Source organism: Pimephales promelas, chromosome 19 (genome assembly GCF_988280905.1).
Source record: "Pimephales promelas chromosome 19, fPimPro1.hap1.1, whole genome shotgun sequence".
NCBI classification, from domain to species: Eukaryota; Metazoa; Chordata; class Actinopteri; order Cypriniformes; family Leuciscidae; genus Pimephales; species Pimephales promelas.
In genome coordinates, this window is record NC_142787.1 from 1,955,420 (window position 1) to 1,972,820 (window position 17,401).

Below are 17,401 nucleotides of genomic sequence, written 5' to 3' on the forward strand. Positions count from 1 at the left end.
ATATGTCATTATATCTCCCTTTCTCAGAGGCCCACAGCAAAGGAGCTTCTGAAGCACAAGTTCATACTTAAATATTCCAAGAAGACGTCCCACCTCTCCGACCTCATCGACAGGCTGAAGCGCTGGAAAGCCGAGGGACACAGCGATGGAGAGTCCAGTTCTGACTCTGACTCGTAAGCGCACACATACATTCAAAACACAATCATTTACAATCCTGAATAAGGAAACACCCTGCTTTCATCACTAGATGCCTGATGCCATAGATCTTGTTTAAAATGAAGGATCACAGTAGAATCAATGGCCAGACTTTGTCTCTTCTCCTCACCAAGGAGTGTTTGTTTGATTCAAAATACAAAAAAAGTGATATTATTGCAATTTAAAATAACTATATTATAAAATGTATTGTAAAATGTTAATATAATTGTAATTATTTGTTATTAAATAATTATTATAATATTAAATAATTGTTAATATATTGTAAAATGTAGTTTATTCCTGTGATCAAAGCTGTATATGCAGCATCATTACTCCAGTCTTCAGTGTCACATGATCCTTCAGAAATCACTCTAATATGCATTAACATGCATTTATAATTATTTTCAATGTTGAACATTTTTCCTAATTTTCCTTGCATGCACATTAAGTAAATTATATTTTATTCAAGAACAATTGTTTCAAAAGTTGATGCACTTTAAAAAGTGAATTATTTCATTTCAATAAAAGATGTGCTTGATTTGGTTATTTTTGCTTATTGCGCCCTCTTGTGGGCATATGAGACGACAGCACTTTTGTTCTCTAACAGTAACATTAAGTTCGCCCTTTAGAATTTTTTTAAAGATTTTGCTAATATAATATAATATTTAATTTTGACAGTCCTAGTGTGAACACACCCTAAATTTATTAAACTACCCTGAGCATCTCGATGTGTTCTCGATGGTCTAATTGTGTGTGTGTGTGTGTGCCTAACAGAGAGAGCAACAGTAAGGACAATGAATCGTCTCCTGAATGGTCCTTCACAACCGTTCGAAAGAAGAAGCCAGAAAAGAAGCAGCCCAACGGGATGGTTAGTTATCAATGAATGAAGATTTGGATATTCAATGAAAAAATACTCTGAAACTGGTAATCCAGAACATGTCTGTGTCTTTTGCTCGCCTCCCTTCAGGCCGAAGAAGTGCAGAAGAAGTCCATCAGTTTAACCACCGTCATGGCTCCTGTTTTTTCTGAGGTAGGGGATCTAGTCTTCTCATGTTCAAGAGGCCAAATGAAACACAAAAACTAATTTTCTGCATGTGAATGCTGTTATACATGAATATTATGACACGAGTGATGCAAAAAGCTTTGTTTCCAAAATAAATCATTGGTTAGCAATTAAATGTTACATCGCAGCCAAACTTTTGGGTTGGTGACGAATAAGAGAGTTGTGTGTGAGCCCATAAATTTAAGCTTTGAATTCGGTTTTGCAATCTGGTCCTCCGATTATCAGCGAATTTAACACTATTCTGTTGCACTTTAAAACTGAATACGCTGAATCTAATCAATAAAATTCTGGCAACAGATTACAAGCAATATTATTAATTAAATGTAAAAAATTAGAATTGAGTAATAATTAATCAAATTAATTCCTTAAAAGTTAACCATTTAAAATGAGTAAAGTTTACACCCAAAAATTAAACAAAAATATCTGAATAACAGACAGACGTCAAAGATTAAGAACTCTTTTTTTTATATGGCCAACATTGAAGACACCTGATGTTAACAAGCAGAATCACTGAAGGAGAAAACCGCCATTTTAAAACAAACACTGATCACCATAATGGTGACTTCAATTTATGTTTTGTTACTAAAAGTTCAAGTACAAGTATTGTGTCATGTAATTATTAAAGAAAGCAGTCAAAAGTTTGAACTAGCAATCAAATAAGGCGCTTTGGCGGGATACAAATTTGCTTTGGCGGCCACCAACAAAAATGTCGTTGCAGGAAAACCCCTGCATTAGTTGTCAATGTGTGTGTCAGACAATACCATTACCCTATAAAACTGGCGTGTGATTTAGGCAGCATGAAAGCCAACTTGCAACGAATGATTCGTACAATTTTTATAATTGTAACGAGTAACTAGCAGAACATTAAAAAAAATATCGAAGTAAAAGTATTAAATTAATCGAAAATAGTATGAGAAAAAAACAATACTCTAGTAGAGTACAGATACAGCATTTTAGTACTTAAGTAGTTCTACTTTGTTACTATACATCTCTGGTTTTAAGGTAATATTATTTACTGATATTTATCTCGATGCTTTACAGGCTTTAGTGTGATGTTTCATGGATGGAATTGCTCGAAAACATGCATGTCTGTTACGAAATGGATGTTTGAGCCTCGTTTAATATTATTATTATTTTATTTCAAAACAACCACCGCCGGTATTGCCGCCACCAAAGCTGCCCCAGAATCATTAGACACGAGAACCCTTCCTGTTCTGCCTGTTGAACGTGTTACGATGTGAGTGTGTGTGGCTTTTCCAGCTGAAATCCCAGCAGCGAGACGACGAGATGACGAGAGGAGTGTTGGAGGAGCTGGAGAAGAGTCTGCATGTGGCTGAGGATCTCTGTCCTGGTGTCACAGACAGCATGATCAGCCACATCCTCGAGAGAGTTCAGAGGTCAGACACACACACACACTGCACGATAATGCGTTTCCCATAGTGGTCAGCTGTCTTCAATTTAGGAGTGTGGAGACCAGCAGTTTACACCAGCGTTTCTCAAAGTGTGGGGCGCCCCCCACTGGTGGGGAATAGAAACAAGACCGGTGGGGCGCGACATGTGGTCATTTTGTGCCCATCTCTATTAATTCCTTTATTTAGCATAAAAACAAAACGACAGCACATTTAAATATAAGCCTTACTTAACCTTTTAACACTTAAGTTTAAACGTTTTCAGAGGCGCCCGTTATTTAGATCGTCTTCCGTTATGGTTTCCATGGAGACGCATCATTGCTCGTCACACCGCAGCCACAACACCGCTAAATGACTGATTATCTGCTTTTATTTCACAAATGTGTTGGCTATCGCAGGAAATATCTGATATTCAGATTGTCAAATATGAGCAGGTGTTAGTTGAGCTATACGCGATGGGTGTTCGTTTATACCGCATTTTAGAGAATCGGATCTGCTGGATTTAACAAATTTATCCACTTCTCCCGAAATACATGAAAACTGGGAGAAGCATAGAGTAAACTTGAAAGTTACACATGATGTGTATTTGATATGAATAATACGTGTTGTCTAATTATAATGGAAATAATTATTATTTATGACATAAATTTCATTGACATAAATGTGTATTTGACAAACTCTAAATGTATTGCTTTTTTTAGTAACTTATGCGAATTTAAATGTCTGAATCTAAAATAAACACTATGTGGTTGAAGACACTGAATAGTTTTGATGTCAAGCGGTGAGCGCTCTCCATCTCTGGCTCAGAAAATATGTGTAGCCTGAAAACAGGCTTATTGAAGACACTAAATTAGTTAATCACTTAATTTTTAACTTTCAAAGTGCATCAGATTTATGAATTTATCTTTAAAATGTACAAACTTTTCTTTTGGGGGACCCCTGGTGCAGATGGTCCACACTACACAAAATACTGTGGGAAACACAGTGGCTTATATGATAGTCTTCGAAAAATACAAAATACAATTATTATAAAAAAAATACCTAAAATCCAAACATTATTAGGATTTTTACCACCTCATTAACTATTTGATGTTATCAGAGGCAATATACAAACGCAATTGCATTATTATTTTAATCTACTGTCGAGTTTTTGTTTTTAAAATGTCATGTTGATCAAATACATTTTAACTAAAGCCTAGTTTATTAACATTTACCTTCAAAGTGGGGAATGGCAGAAAAAGTTTGAGAAACACTGGTTTACTAGCAATAAACATTGAAAGGGTCATGCCATGCATTTTTTCATGATTATTTTCCACCCGATGTTACGCGGCATAATTACATGCTTACATAATTACACAACAATTATACGCTTAACTGAGTTTTCCGCACAGACATTGTCAAAACAATCCCCGTTCACACGGATCCACAACATTAGATGTAGGGCTGGGTATTGAGACAAATTTCACAATTCGATTCGATTTCGATTCACAAGCTTGCTGTTCGATTCAATATCGATTATTTTGGATATCAGTTACAATAAATGGCCAATTTTCTCAAGGAAATCAAATCTCTTAACTATGGGAGTCTAGTTGTAGCCTATAGGCTTCATTAGCCTAATATGAAGGTAATAATGAACTGTTTTGTAGCTATACAAACACTTAAATTACACTTTTATTTATTTTTATAATAAAAAGATTATATGAAATATAAACATTTAAATGGTGGCCGTCATAAAAACTTGCCATATTTATTCAAACATGCATTAAATATTGCAGAACATTAAGATTATAATGCATATGTAATATGGTGTATATATTTAGCAAAATGCTCCTCTCTAGAGTTATTTTTTTCTAGCTGACTAACGAGTTTATGTGGGTTTTCTGAGGTAAATATGACGATGACATTGATTACAAGCTGTTTAACTGACGTCTTTCCACGGTTGAAACGCTGATTGAGCGAATCAATGTGACATGATACGGATTTTGATAAGTTGTACTCTATCCTTAACACACTTTCAGATGCTCGTTCATGTTTATTTGGCGCTGTGACTGGTATTATTAAGCCGGAAGAGAGATCAGCGCTGCTGCTTCTCCAGAGCGATCTCACGCCACAGCGCCAAAACACGATTTATGTTTTTGAATTTCTAAAGAAAATGGACGTAATTTAAAAATTGAGACTTTGTTTCATATCAATAGTAACAAAGGACAAAGATTATTGCGATTTTTCGGATGCGCGCAGCCGCGATACAATGTCCCATTCATTCAAATGAAACAGGATGACTAATCGATTCTTGAGATTTAAGAATCGATATCGGTTCATAAAAATGAGAATCGATTAATATCGAGAGATCGATATTTATTACCCAGCCCTAGTTAGATGGCGATGAAACGCTATAGACTGAACACGTAATACATGTGCATGACATCATCGTTTTCACAGATTCACGTTTTTGTTCTTTATACAGAGACCGTTTTCAAAAAGGTGCACTTTCACGCGCTGTCGTGGAAACAAACGGCCAAAACTGAGTCGTGTAAACGTACTCTGATATTCTGGTTTTAGTGCTACGTCTCCTTTAACCCTTATGCTGCATTAGGGACATTTTTGGTCTTTTGCAGTTTAATTTCTTTGACCATTTTGGCTGTTTTAATGCAAATGGTATGAAATTTGGCAAAATTGTGACTTTTTGGATGCATGTAAAAAATGTGATCCCATTTTGCAAAATATGTATAACACACACTGTGTAGATCAAATAGTAACACTCAGCACCATAAAGACCAAAAATGGCCCATTGAAACCCATTAAAACGTTGTTTAAATCTGAGGCGCTCAGTAATACATGAAACATGATTTTTGCACAAACATCCTTTCATTTTGAAGCAAAAGCATTATATTTGCATTATATAGTGTATTCCACCAGATGACGTCACTACATATTTATTCCCTATGGGTGGAAATGCACCTTATTTTAGGCAATAGGCAATGTTTAATAGGTGGCCATTTTTGGTCTCTAACGCGCTAAGTGGGATTTTTTGCAAAGTGGGACTGTGATAATCCAAATCTAAAGTTTTCTCTTTGCATTTAGTTTATTGAAAATAATTGAATTTTTGTGTTTTTTCCTCTTATACAAATCGATGGTTTCGCAAACAAAACTGGTAATTAAAGGGTTAAAATCCTGAAATTGAATACATTTTTGGTAGTTATGATGAGGACTGATGCTGGTTAAAAGATTTAACTTGGTAAAAGTGGAAAATAATAATAATATATAATATTTTAGGCAATGTTTAATATGTGGCCATTTTTGGTCCTTAATGCACTCAACGGTGTTAAAAATCTAATGCAGCACAAGGGTTAAAGGGCTAGCTCATTTATTTGCCCGCAAGCCATCCAAGATGTAGATATCTTATCTTATTTTTAGCTGACGTCAACACACACACTCTCTCTCCCGCCTGTAGACCGCAGACGTGAACACACTCTCTCTCCCACCGCCTGCCGCGCACACACACACACACACCTGATGCATATCCGTGTGTGACGTGCTCCTCATCTCTGCTTCTGCGTTGTGTGTTGGCAGGTTCTCCGTGAGTTAGTGGGAAACGCCACGCTTCTGCTGTCAGCCCCGATGACTGCACCTTACACACACACACACACACACACAGAGAACACACTATCTCATCATAACCAAAAGGAATTCTGCTCTTCTTGTCCCAAAGAATGGAAAATATATATATATTACATAGAAATCTAGTGTGTGTTCAACTGTATTTATACAATTTTGCCACACGCTTTTATATTAGTCTTCTGCCGGTGCCCGAGGATGTGTGTGCGTTACTGTTGTTTTACTCCGCTTTTTACTTTCGAAAGACACGACATATCCTGACTGGTCAAGTAGATCTTTTGGTTCACGTTTATTTATATGCGTTTGATGTCCCGATCTTTTGCTTTACTCTAAATGTTAAACTATGATCAATAATATATATATGCTGTATATATATATGTTTGGGAGATCAACAGTGCCTTTCTGTTCGTCTTGGTTTGGGATTTCTCTCCACACACTGTCGACTGTAGCGTTACAGAACTGCTGTATGGGATTACATGCATATCATATCAGACTAGAAGATGAATAGAGATACCTCACTGAAGCAATCGTTGAGAAGAAAACACACATCCGAACCGCTAGATCTGATCGAGGGGTTTTGCTGTGCGAAAGCTCCTTCGCTTCTTTTAATTGGCCTGTTCTCCACATTTGTCTTTCAGTAATGCCCTCTTTTACAGTGTCTTGTGTTCTCCAGCTGATATTTTTATATGAGAGTAGAGCTATACTGTATTTTTGAAGGAAATCTGCACTTCGTACGGGGCTTTCAAAGACATTCCTCTGACTTTGAGTAGATCTCAAGGGATCCTGCTTCTTTAACCAATGGGGACGTTTCTACACGAGTCCGCTATATCCTCCTCTGTTTTATGTAATCTCCTGTGATGAGGGATTTTCTTCTCTGTTTTGTTTGGCCAAGCTTGTAAAGAAACACAAGTGTGCCATTGCTGGTGCGGTGGTGACGTCGTCATGCGCTCCGCTGGGCCTGGAGACACTGTGCCAACGCTGCATCCCATTGTGCCTAAAAGAAAAGCTCACGTTTTTATGTATATGATGTCATTGTCTTCTCAAAAACAGCTTTAAGACGACGTTTTCACACGGTGCCAGACTGCTGGAAGATTTTAGAGCAATAAAGTAGGACATTTGTATATTTCTTTATAGATGTAGATGCAGAGGCTAGGTTTTGTACATTTCTTCACCAGAGCTTTTGTAAATTTAAGACGCCAGACGGAAATCTTTCTAGGCTGTATCATACAGATGCTGTTCTCTTCTCTATCTCTCTCTTTTTTTTTTTTTTTTTTTTGACATCAGCTGTTACAAATTAGTTTTTGTTTGGTGTGGCAAATAAAGATTTAAGTTATGACATTTCAGTCTGTCTGCTTTTTTCTCCCTTGAAGTTCAGACTTATGCACACCCCTATGTCACCAATATTCTGTGTGAATTAAAAATATAACGCAAAGCACTTATGTAGATTCATATTTAAAATTCTGTGGGAATATATTCTAAAGCATTGTCAAAAAAAAAAGTGATCGTACAGGATTACAGGACCATTATATAATAAAGATTCTAACTGAAATTCATGTTACTTTGAACTAGGACTGTGCAAATAATGACAGAAATCGAATTTTTTTTGTTACTCACAGGCTCTGCTGAATGCCTGTGTATTTAGTCCTGCTTGTATCTAGGCACTTGTGTTCAGCTTCGACAGCCGATGGTGATGCCCCTTCATCACCGAACGAATGCTGTTCCTCGTCGTCCCGGAGCTCCCGGAGGAATGCCGCATGTGAGCCGGATCCGTGACAGTAGGAGGTCCCCGGGACAATTTTGTTATCTCGGATCTGATTTAAGTCACTGGTGTTCCACACGGTTCGGTGCTGGGCCATAAAGTGTTTCCCCTGTATATAAAAAAAACATTTGTAAATACCTAAAATATGAAAAATTGTTTTCTTTGCCAACAGACACAAATTTATATTGTTCAGGGGAAAAATTGGAACAGCTGAATAATACTGTGGAAATTGAATATTGATCATCTTTAAAAAGTGGTTTGATGATAATAGACTTTGAATTTAAGTAAAGCAAAGTTCATTCATTAGCTGTATGTAGTAATCGGGGGAAAAAAAACAAAAAGCCAAAATTAGGATTAATAATGAAAATACATTTCTGAGTGTTACAATTGATCGTAAATAATGTTGGAAACCACATATAAGTAATATTAAAACAAAAAAGTCTAAATCCATTGCAATATTACATGGAACAAAACATATTTTGAATAGTATATGCAGTATGTTCACTCATAGCTCCAGGGCCAGGCTACTTGTAAATATTTTTCTCAGAATTAATAATTTGTGTATGTGAAATATAAATTATTGTATTTAGCCTATGTTTGGAATGTAGGCCTACATTTGTAGTTATTTATGCACATTTGGGGAATGTACTGTTTTTATCTCCAGTGAGAAAACTGACGCTTGTAATTATGTAGAAAAGAATCAAGGATAAGCGTATCAACCTTTTTTTGTTGGTCTGTAGCTATTTTATAAATGTAAAACTGAACCCTGGTGATAAAACATCAAATTCAACCATTTTATATAACAGGACCCGTATGCGCGACCCACTGACACAATTCACTACGTGAGTGACGAGTGTGTGGGCGTGACCGGTGATGTCACACCTGTGGGCGGGGCCTTCAGCGTAAACTCAAAGCTCAAAGACGCGGGCGAACTCGGAGTCGCGCTGGTTCAAAAACACATTCTGGAGTATTTGTTGGCGACTCTGTCTTCATTACATCCTCGGAAGGTGATTCTTTCTCGATATTCTGTGCTAGAAAAACTTGTTTTGCGTCTGTTAGTCTTGTATAGGGCTTTGGAGAGTGTTAGTAGTGAACATCTCTTAAACCTGTGTTTCGTTGTTGTTGTTGTGTAAGGAATGCGCTTGTTTTCCAGACATGGAGAAATGACTGTCTGCATATGAATTCAACGGAAGCCGATGACAGAAGCGGTGTTTCCCTTTGCAAAGGTAATTTATTTTGCAAAACTTTCCTTGCCTTTGTTTACAAGTGCACGCCCACATGGCCTGCTGTGCTTTTACTTTCACACTGTCTCCCAAATGATGTTTCTGCCTCCCTCAGTGCTTCTCATTACCCTTCAAATAGCCTGCATTGTTCATTTGAGTAAATTATTAATAAGATGTAGACATTGATAGCCTCATAGGCCTGATGTTGGGACCATTTTCATTGCATAGACCCCAACATCAGGAGGACAAAGAAGAGCAAATGCACTTAAAGGTTACTAAAGTCAAGTCTCCTTCATTTATACTGCACTTTTTAACAATATAGACCGTTCAAAGCAGTGATAAGGTGATAATAGGAGATTACACTAATAGAGTTTCTGAATAAGCTCTAGATGTCCAGTTAAAGTTAGTTTTGATTGATTCACTAATGTTGCAACGATCATTAGTCATTAACTTCGCTAACACGACACCGTTCTAACAGAGAACCCAGAAAACACACACACACACAGTCCGAAGTAGTGACTGATACACTGCCTTCCCTGCTTGAATAAATGACTGTGGGTGAAGCCGCTAAAGCACTGACCTGTACATGTCTTCACCAGGCTTTACTTCCCGTGGACCGGTTTGGACCCAGTCATGAAAGCTCCTGGCGAGGAGGAGAGCGGACGTCTGGACACACTGCTGGTCAACACCCTGGCCCGAGAGAGGCGTCTGTGGAGGACGCCGGTGCTGAAGAACGGATGCATTCAGGTGCGAGTGTGTGTTTAACTTCCGAACACCCTGGTTTGGTCCGCTCGGACCGCATTTGATGTTTCCCTTATTAAAAAACATCGTTCCCTTCATCTCAGTGGTGTACACACTATCTATCTAAACACACACACACACACACAGGCTTCATTTGGTTGACCCCACATTGAAAATGATTTTTTCTTTTAATTGTTCAAAACAATCAATAGATCCAGCATAAATCTGAATTTTCACACCGAAATGAAGGGATAGTACTAGAGCATAAATGCAATGTGGAATACACACACACACACTTTCTTATACACACACACAGCTGTGACTGCAACAGACAGCATTTGTATAGAATTTTGCATAGAATTTTGCATAGCCACAAACGCAGATATGTATATATATGACCTAACACGCATACACTTTTACATGCACACACACATGCGTGCACAAAGTCCTGTTCATTTCTGCTTTTTGCTATTGGTTTTATTTTTGTGTTCCAAAGTTATTTTGTTTTGTTGTCTTTTTACATTTGGATTATTGAAATTATTCATAAATACAATCTGACTGAGTTTTGTTTTTAGTGGCATTTGTTATATTGCAAAAATGGACGCTTTCACAAAAATAATGATTTTAAAGTATTTTATAATGTTTAAATGTATGCATTCACAAAATATATATTAACAGGACAGGAGCAGTTGGCCAGATCCAGATGAGATGCATGTATCTCTATGGTGGATTTGTATGATCAAAACACTATTTCTACAACCGTAATTCCCTCAGGGTTTCCTGTAACCGGCACCCGTCTACGGCAGCTTGTGTCCGCCACAGAATAAGATAATTGCCACTTCTTATCTCAATTAATGATTTTTACACAGCCCAATTCTGACTATTTCTCTGAATTGTGTCTTATGAAGTCAGAATTGTGAGTTATAAACTCCCATTGTGAGATATAATCTCTCAATTCTGACTTTTTCTCTCGCAATTGTGAGTTTATATCTCGCAATGCTGACATCTTTTCTCTGGATTGCGAGTTAAAAAGTCAGAATTGAGTTTTTTTTTTTTCCTTTTCCTCATAATTGACTTTATAACTCACATTTGAGAGAGAAAGTCAGAATTGCATGTTATAAAGTCAGAATTGTTACATCTAAACAAGCAAATTCTGAGGATTTGTATTAATTTTTTTATTCTTTGGTGGAAACGAGTCCTATCGAACTCTGCCTGTAATTCAGATCTCTAAATTACATGCTAATCATGTCTGGAAATTGATCTCTAGGTTTTTTCCCGAAAAAAAAAATGCTATTTCAAATGCAAACTAAGGGTGTAGTTAAATTAATTTTGTGGTAAATGGGTAAAAAGAAAGTTTTTTTGACATACACTCGCTGTGTGAGCGTCAGGACCGACTGTGAGCGTCTGCTTCCAGGGTTCGGACATCAGCCCGGCGCAGTACCACGAGGTGAGTGTGTGGCTGCGTGAAATGAGCTGCACGTTCCAGTTCTCCTCCGAGACGTTTGCTTTGGGAGTGTGTGTTCTCAACAGCCTGCTCGCAGCGGTCAAAGTGAGTGAACGACCACTACACGTGTGCAGACGATGTGCTCGACTCTCAGCTCTCTCTCTCTCTCTCTCTCCGCAGACTCAGCTCAAGTATCTCAAATGCATGGCCATCACCTCTCTGATCCTCGCTGCAAAAGTCAACGAGGAGGACGAGGCGAGAGGCAGAAAACACACACACACACACCACTTTTAACCATTCCAGTGCCTTTATTGTTCTGTTTTGTTGGCGAACAGGTGATGGCGCCGGTCAAAGACCTGCTGAAGCAGAGCAGATGCAGGTTCTCCACAGCGGAGATTCTGCGCATGGAGCGAATCATATTAAACAAGCTGCACTGGGACCTGTACATCGCTACGCCCCTGGACTTCATCCACATCGTGAGTTACGACTCGTCTCTCTAGTGTTCAGATCAGAGCGGCACGGTACAAAAAAACACAGGAACACATTAGGGTTGGGTATCGATTCGAGTTTTACCGATTCTTATCCATTGGTTATTTCGATTCCAATGAGGTAAAGAGAAAAAAAAAATCAAATGTAATTTTAGTTAATGGGATAGTTGACTTTGAAATGAATTTTTGGTATGTTTTATCTTACCTCAACGGCATCCAAGATGTAGGTGTCTTTGTTTTAGTTTTGATATTTTTAGGTCAAACCGTTCTTGTCTGTCCATCATATAATGGAGGTCTATGGTCACCACCTCAAAGAGTATTTATATCGTATATAGCCACAAAGCGCCCGCGCCCTCAGATCAGATCAGTTGGACGTGGCTGTGGTTACAAGAGGTGAAACGATATAAATACTGTTGGTTTTCTCACACAAACCGCTCGTTTCGTGTCTTAGGCCATCAATGTGTACTTACATTTACGAGTCATTAAATCATGTTTAATCTGGACTTCTCTGTGCATGCTCTTTGAGGTGGTGACCATAGACCTCCATTATATGACTGACAGACAAGAACAGTTTGACCGAAAAATATCAAAATTGAAAATACTGTGGAAACAAAGACACCTACATCTTGGATGCCCTTGAGGTAAGATAAAACATACCCATAGCTGTCAACTCTCCCGTTTTTTCCGGGTTTCTCACGTATTTTTGCTCTTTTCCCGCTGTATTCCCGTTTTAGTATTTTCCCGTAAAATATCCCGTATTTTTACTCTGATTGTGTGAGACGTACGAGCTCGGACTGATTCGTCTTGAAGTCGTTTATCCTCGGATGGGGCGGCGCGCGCTGGCCGGAGACACAATGGCGTGTCCGTTTTTTATTTCGGCTCCCATGTTAACAGATTAGAGCTTGCACACTGCCCGCGTGACACGCGCGTCTCCAGAAAACTCGTGCTTGCTAGAAATAGAACTGACGCCTATTTTTTCACGCGACACGCAAGCGTGTTGAAAGCGTTTCCAGGCAAAAAAATAAATAAAAAATAGGAAACGATGTTTATATGTCATTTTGTACTCGAATAGCCTACATTTTACATTTTGTTGTTTAAAAGTCAAGGTTTTTACATAAATTCAGATATCAATGTAATTTAAAGAAATAATAATTATAATAATCGATTTATATTGCCATTAGTTTTGCCTATATATAAATTAATGTGATGTAACATATGAATAAAATATCTTTTCTTTTTTTTTTCATTTGTTTCTTATGCTCTTAACAATGTGATTACACGAAGAAGAAGAAAAAACTTTTGGAAAAAAAAACATTCTGGGCCTCAGGAGGATATAAAGATGGGAAAGGCTACAATAACAACAGAGTGTGTCTTCTGAGTGACGGTCCACCACCAGCCTAAATGTAGGCTCTTTAAAACTACACAAAATGTGTAAATGTAATTGAAATAAACAGACAGCCCAATTCCCTATTTTGTGGGTTTTGGAAGATGTGATAACAGTTGAAATTGTTGTCGTAAAGGCAAGAGCAACACACCGCTAATCCAAATGTAGATTTTTTTTCTTTAAATGACACTAGTTTTTAGGCTAGTTATTAACTCTTTAGACTTTTAAGGATTAGTGCTTTATTTTTAAAGTTTGTGGGTAAGAATCGTGTAAAAAAAAATCCCTTATTTTGGGGATGGAATCCGGGAAAACTCCCTTATTTTGTTCAATGTTGACAGCTATGCATACCAAACATAAATTTCAAAGTGAACTATCCCTTTTAATGGTTTAAAAATACCAACTAGCCAAACTGGTGAAACTGGGAAAATTAGAATATGGTGCAAAAGTTCATTTATTTCAGTAATTCAACTTAAAAGCTAAAATATAGACTCATTACATGCAAAGGTTTTCATATCTGTAATCCATAATCATAAATATTATAACAAATAAAGGCTTGAAATATCTCACTTTGCATGTAACGAGTCTATATAATATATTAGTTTCAGCTTTAGAGTTGAATTACTGAAATAAATGAACTTTTGCACCATATTTAAATTTTCCAGTTTCACTTGTAAATTAAGCATTATTAAAGACGAGTGCACGCTCGGTAATTAAAGTAAGAACAAATCAAATCGGCAATCGCACAAATAAATACGAGAACAAAATTACAATAGAAATAAAGATTTTAAAAAAATTCACAGATACAGAAACTGTAATCTACGGAGGCGTATTGCATTCACTTGAAGAAAAAAAATGTACTCTGTTTTTCTGAATTAACGAGTTAATTTTTCATGAGAAATTTTTTTTTTTCGGTTTTTCTGAATTAATGAGTTAATTTTTCATGAGAAAAAATTTTGTTTTTCTGAATTAATGAGTTAATTTTTCTTGAGGAAAAAAGTTTTTGCTTTGTTTTTCTGAATTAATGAGTTAATTTTTCGTGAGAAAAAAAGTTTTTGCTCTGTTTTTCTGAATTAACTTGTTAAAAAAATTCCATGAAAAATTAACTCATTAATTCAGAAAAACAGAGCAAAAAAAAAAAATCCATGAAAAATTAACTCATTAATTCAGAAAAACACAGCAAAATATTTTTTTTTTCATGAAAAATTAACTCATTGATTCAGAAAAACAGAGCAAAAGATTTTTTTTCTCATGAAAAATTAACTCATTAATTCAGAAAAACACAGCAAAAAAAATTTCCATGAAAAATTAACTCGTTAATTCAGAAAAACAGAGTAGATTTTTTTTCTTCAAGTGAATGCAATACGCCTCCGTAGTAATCAACTTTCACACTGCAGTTTATAAACAAAATGAGCATTACAATATAGTTACAAAAGTTATTCAGTCAAGAACAGCGAGTGAATTTTCTCTTTGTGTTTTGTTGTTTGATTAGTGTTATTATAGAGACCGCAGAAATATCAGTACTGTCACTTTAAGAGCTGCACGGGTCCAATACACTGATACACGCACGTTAACGTTCACTTAAGACACAACCGACTGTGATATTGGACATTTCTGTGAGTACTTGACCGTTCAAGCGCAAAAAGTGTGAGAGGCGGCTTTCTGTGCGAGTCTTTAAACGGTTTAAAGTCATATCGAAATGCGCGCGCGTCTTATCAAATCCATGGTTTACTAAAATGGCACCGTTCCCGATACCCAACCCTTGAAAACACACAAAGGTCCTTGATATTGTGCATGTGAATCTGCGGCCGCGTGGCGTGTGTGTCCGGCCAAGGCACTGATCTGACTTTAGCAGATCGATAACCCTGCAAATGTACTCCGAAACCAGAGCGATTCTCTTTCCTACAGAGTGGGGTTCAGTTCAAATACCTCAAAATATGAATTTTTAGCAGAAGTTTATGTAGCAAAGAGTTGACCGAGGCATTTAGAAACAATCAGATCATCCACTAAACATGGGGACGGAACGAGACCCAATAAAACACTTCTGTGGTTTTAAAAAACACAAGATCCTGATCCTGAAAAAACAATATCTTAGTCAAAAAAATAATAAAATCAGTTTAAATATGGGAGAAACTTCTGAAACCTGGGTCGTATTTTACCCCAAATCAAAGAAATAAATGTATTTTGGATAAAGAAAACAAGCCTATTTAGGGAGCGTTCAGATTTCTTTTGGGATAGATGCCATATTTAATATAATTTGCCCTTCAGTGACCGGTGTTCGCCGTCATGAGCATAACTGCACCTCAGGATTTAAAGGCATCACAAGCAATTATTTAGTAAAGACGCATTTTCAATTTTAATGCAGCTGAACGGAAAACGTCGGCATGCAGGATTCTGGTTTCATTCGTTAAAAACTGTTTATATGGCAATTGAGCATATTTTCCCTTCTGGTTATTTTAATGTAAAAATTGTCTTCATTATCGTAACGTGAAAACGACATGCCCAACGATATACACTGTCAAGCTCCTGTACTGCATTATTTGTGTCCTGAAATCATCTCGATGCTCCTAAAAATGCTTCATTTTCTTCATCCAAACCATTTTAATTTGTGCGTGATGTTATTTTTGTGAGATCAACCCATATAGGTCATATTAAAGATATTGATAACGCATAGAATAATGAAATATAATTGCTTGTGAAATGAAAAAATATCTAATAGCATAGAAAAATAAATTTACTTAACTTCCCAAATAAATATCCACAATTCAGAATACCTTAAATATATATTACCGTACATGAGTCTCATCTGTGACAAAAAGAAAGACACGCTTCCACAGTCAACATTTAACCAAACACTCCAGATATATATATTATACACGCACACACAGGTGAAACAGGAAAAATTAGAATATTGTGCAAAAGTTAATTTCAGTAATTCAACTTAAAAGGTGAAACTAATATATAGACTCATGACATGCAAAGTGAGATATTTCAAGCCTTTATTTGTAATAATGTTAAAGCTACTTTTTTAGTTTATTCTTAGCTAAAAACACTTAGTTCTTTCAAAAATATATGTGCTCATTAATGTACATTTACTTCGTTCAAGTAATAAACTATTCTCGTGAGTGTATAATATGCCATTGGAAACACATACGGGTAAGGGGTTCTAACGTCGGTCGCCATGTTGCCCCTCCATCTTGAAAGTACATTAGCCAAAGAGGGACATACACGTTAATTCAAGCTTCGCCTTTCGCGTTTACGTTTGAGTTAACACTCATGGGCGAGGTCGAACTGGAAGCCATGTTAATCTTGGACTACATTGGCCACCGTAGGAGTTACGAAATGGGAATTGAGAGGAACAGAAACTAATATTCACTGGATGATCATACACCTTTTCACCACTAGATGGGGGTAAAAATCACACAGTGTAGCTTTAATGATTATGGCTTACAGATATGACACCTTTTCACAATATTCTAATAAGCTGTAAGCATTAAAATTATAACAAATAAAGGCTTGAAATATCTCACTCTTCATGTAATGAGTCTATAGAGCATTTCACAAGATGTAAACAACACTGGTCCAGAAGCACTTCCTGTTTCAGTTTTTTAACACTACAAAAAAGCTGGGATAAAATACATGAAACATTTAAAACTGAATCAAAAAGTTAAACGAACATCTTTAAGATGTTTTCTTTACATGTGAAATAAAGAAAACCGTTACAAACTGAAACCGGAAATGCTTCTGGACCAGTGTTGTTTACATCTTGTGAAATGGTCTATATATTAGTTTCACCTTTTAAGTTGGATTACTGAAATAAATGAGCGTTTGCACCATATTCTAATTGTTTCACCTGTATATGTATATTACCCTGAACTCATGAAACCATCACATCATTCCTACTCAAACAAGAAGGCTTATGTATTTTTCCAAAAGGCTGAACCTATAAAACTTGAGCATTGAAAGTAAACGTAAACCAGAATCGGTCCTATTTACTTTCTTAAAGGGGTCATGACATGAGAAATACGATTTTCCTTTTTTTTTTTTTTTAAATCTTTGGACATATAAGAGATCTTTGAAACG

At 36.6% G+C, this 17,401-nt stretch overlaps 2 protein-coding genes across 2 annotated transcripts in view; both read left to right on the forward strand.

Annotated features, from left to right (window-relative positions):
- The window catches only part of stk26 (serine/threonine protein kinase 26), a 34,539-nt gene extending 28,272 nt beyond the window's left edge, over nucleotides 1-6,267 (forward strand). The window contains exons 7-11 of the mRNA XM_039663672.2: nucleotides 28-173; nucleotides 970-1,063; nucleotides 1,163-1,225; nucleotides 2,519-2,655; nucleotides 6,238-6,267. Coding sequence (XP_039519606.2) covers nucleotides 28-173; nucleotides 970-1,063; nucleotides 1,163-1,225; nucleotides 2,519-2,655; nucleotides 6,238-6,253 — 456 coding nt within the window. The 3' untranslated portion in view covers nucleotides 6,254-6,267. The remainder of the gene's footprint in view (nucleotides 1-27; nucleotides 174-969; nucleotides 1,064-1,162; nucleotides 1,226-2,518; nucleotides 2,656-6,237) is intronic.
- A 2,649-nt stretch (nucleotides 6,268-8,916) lies between these two features.
- ccni2 (cyclin I family, member 2) lies at nucleotides 8,917-12,048 on the forward strand. The gene is made up of 6 exons (XM_089123624.1): nucleotides 8,917-9,048; nucleotides 9,195-9,267; nucleotides 9,864-10,011; nucleotides 11,420-11,554; nucleotides 11,630-11,704; nucleotides 11,785-12,048. The coding sequence occupies exons 3-6, from the start codon at nucleotides 9,898-9,900 to the stop codon at nucleotides 11,947-11,949; spliced, it is 489 nt and encodes a 162-aa protein (XP_088979750.1). The 5' UTR covers nucleotides 8,917-9,048; nucleotides 9,195-9,267; nucleotides 9,864-9,897; the 3' UTR covers nucleotides 11,950-12,048.
- The last annotated feature ends 5,353 nt before the right edge of the window (nucleotides 12,049-17,401 follow it).

Bases quoted from the DNA above. Each gene is read 5' to 3' on its own strand.
- ccni2 (XM_089123624.1), top strand. From the start codon at position 9,898: ATGAAAGCTCCTGGCGAGGAGGAGAGCGGACGTCTGGACACACTGCTG. The intron at 10,012-11,419 runs GTGCGAGTGTGT...GTCTGCTTCCAG, and splicing joins TGAAGAACGGATGCATTCAG to GGTTCGGACATCAGCCCGGC. The intron at 11,555-11,629 runs GTGAGTGAACGA...CTCTCTCCGCAG, and splicing joins GCCTGCTCGCAGCGGTCAAA to ACTCAGCTCAAGTATCTCAA.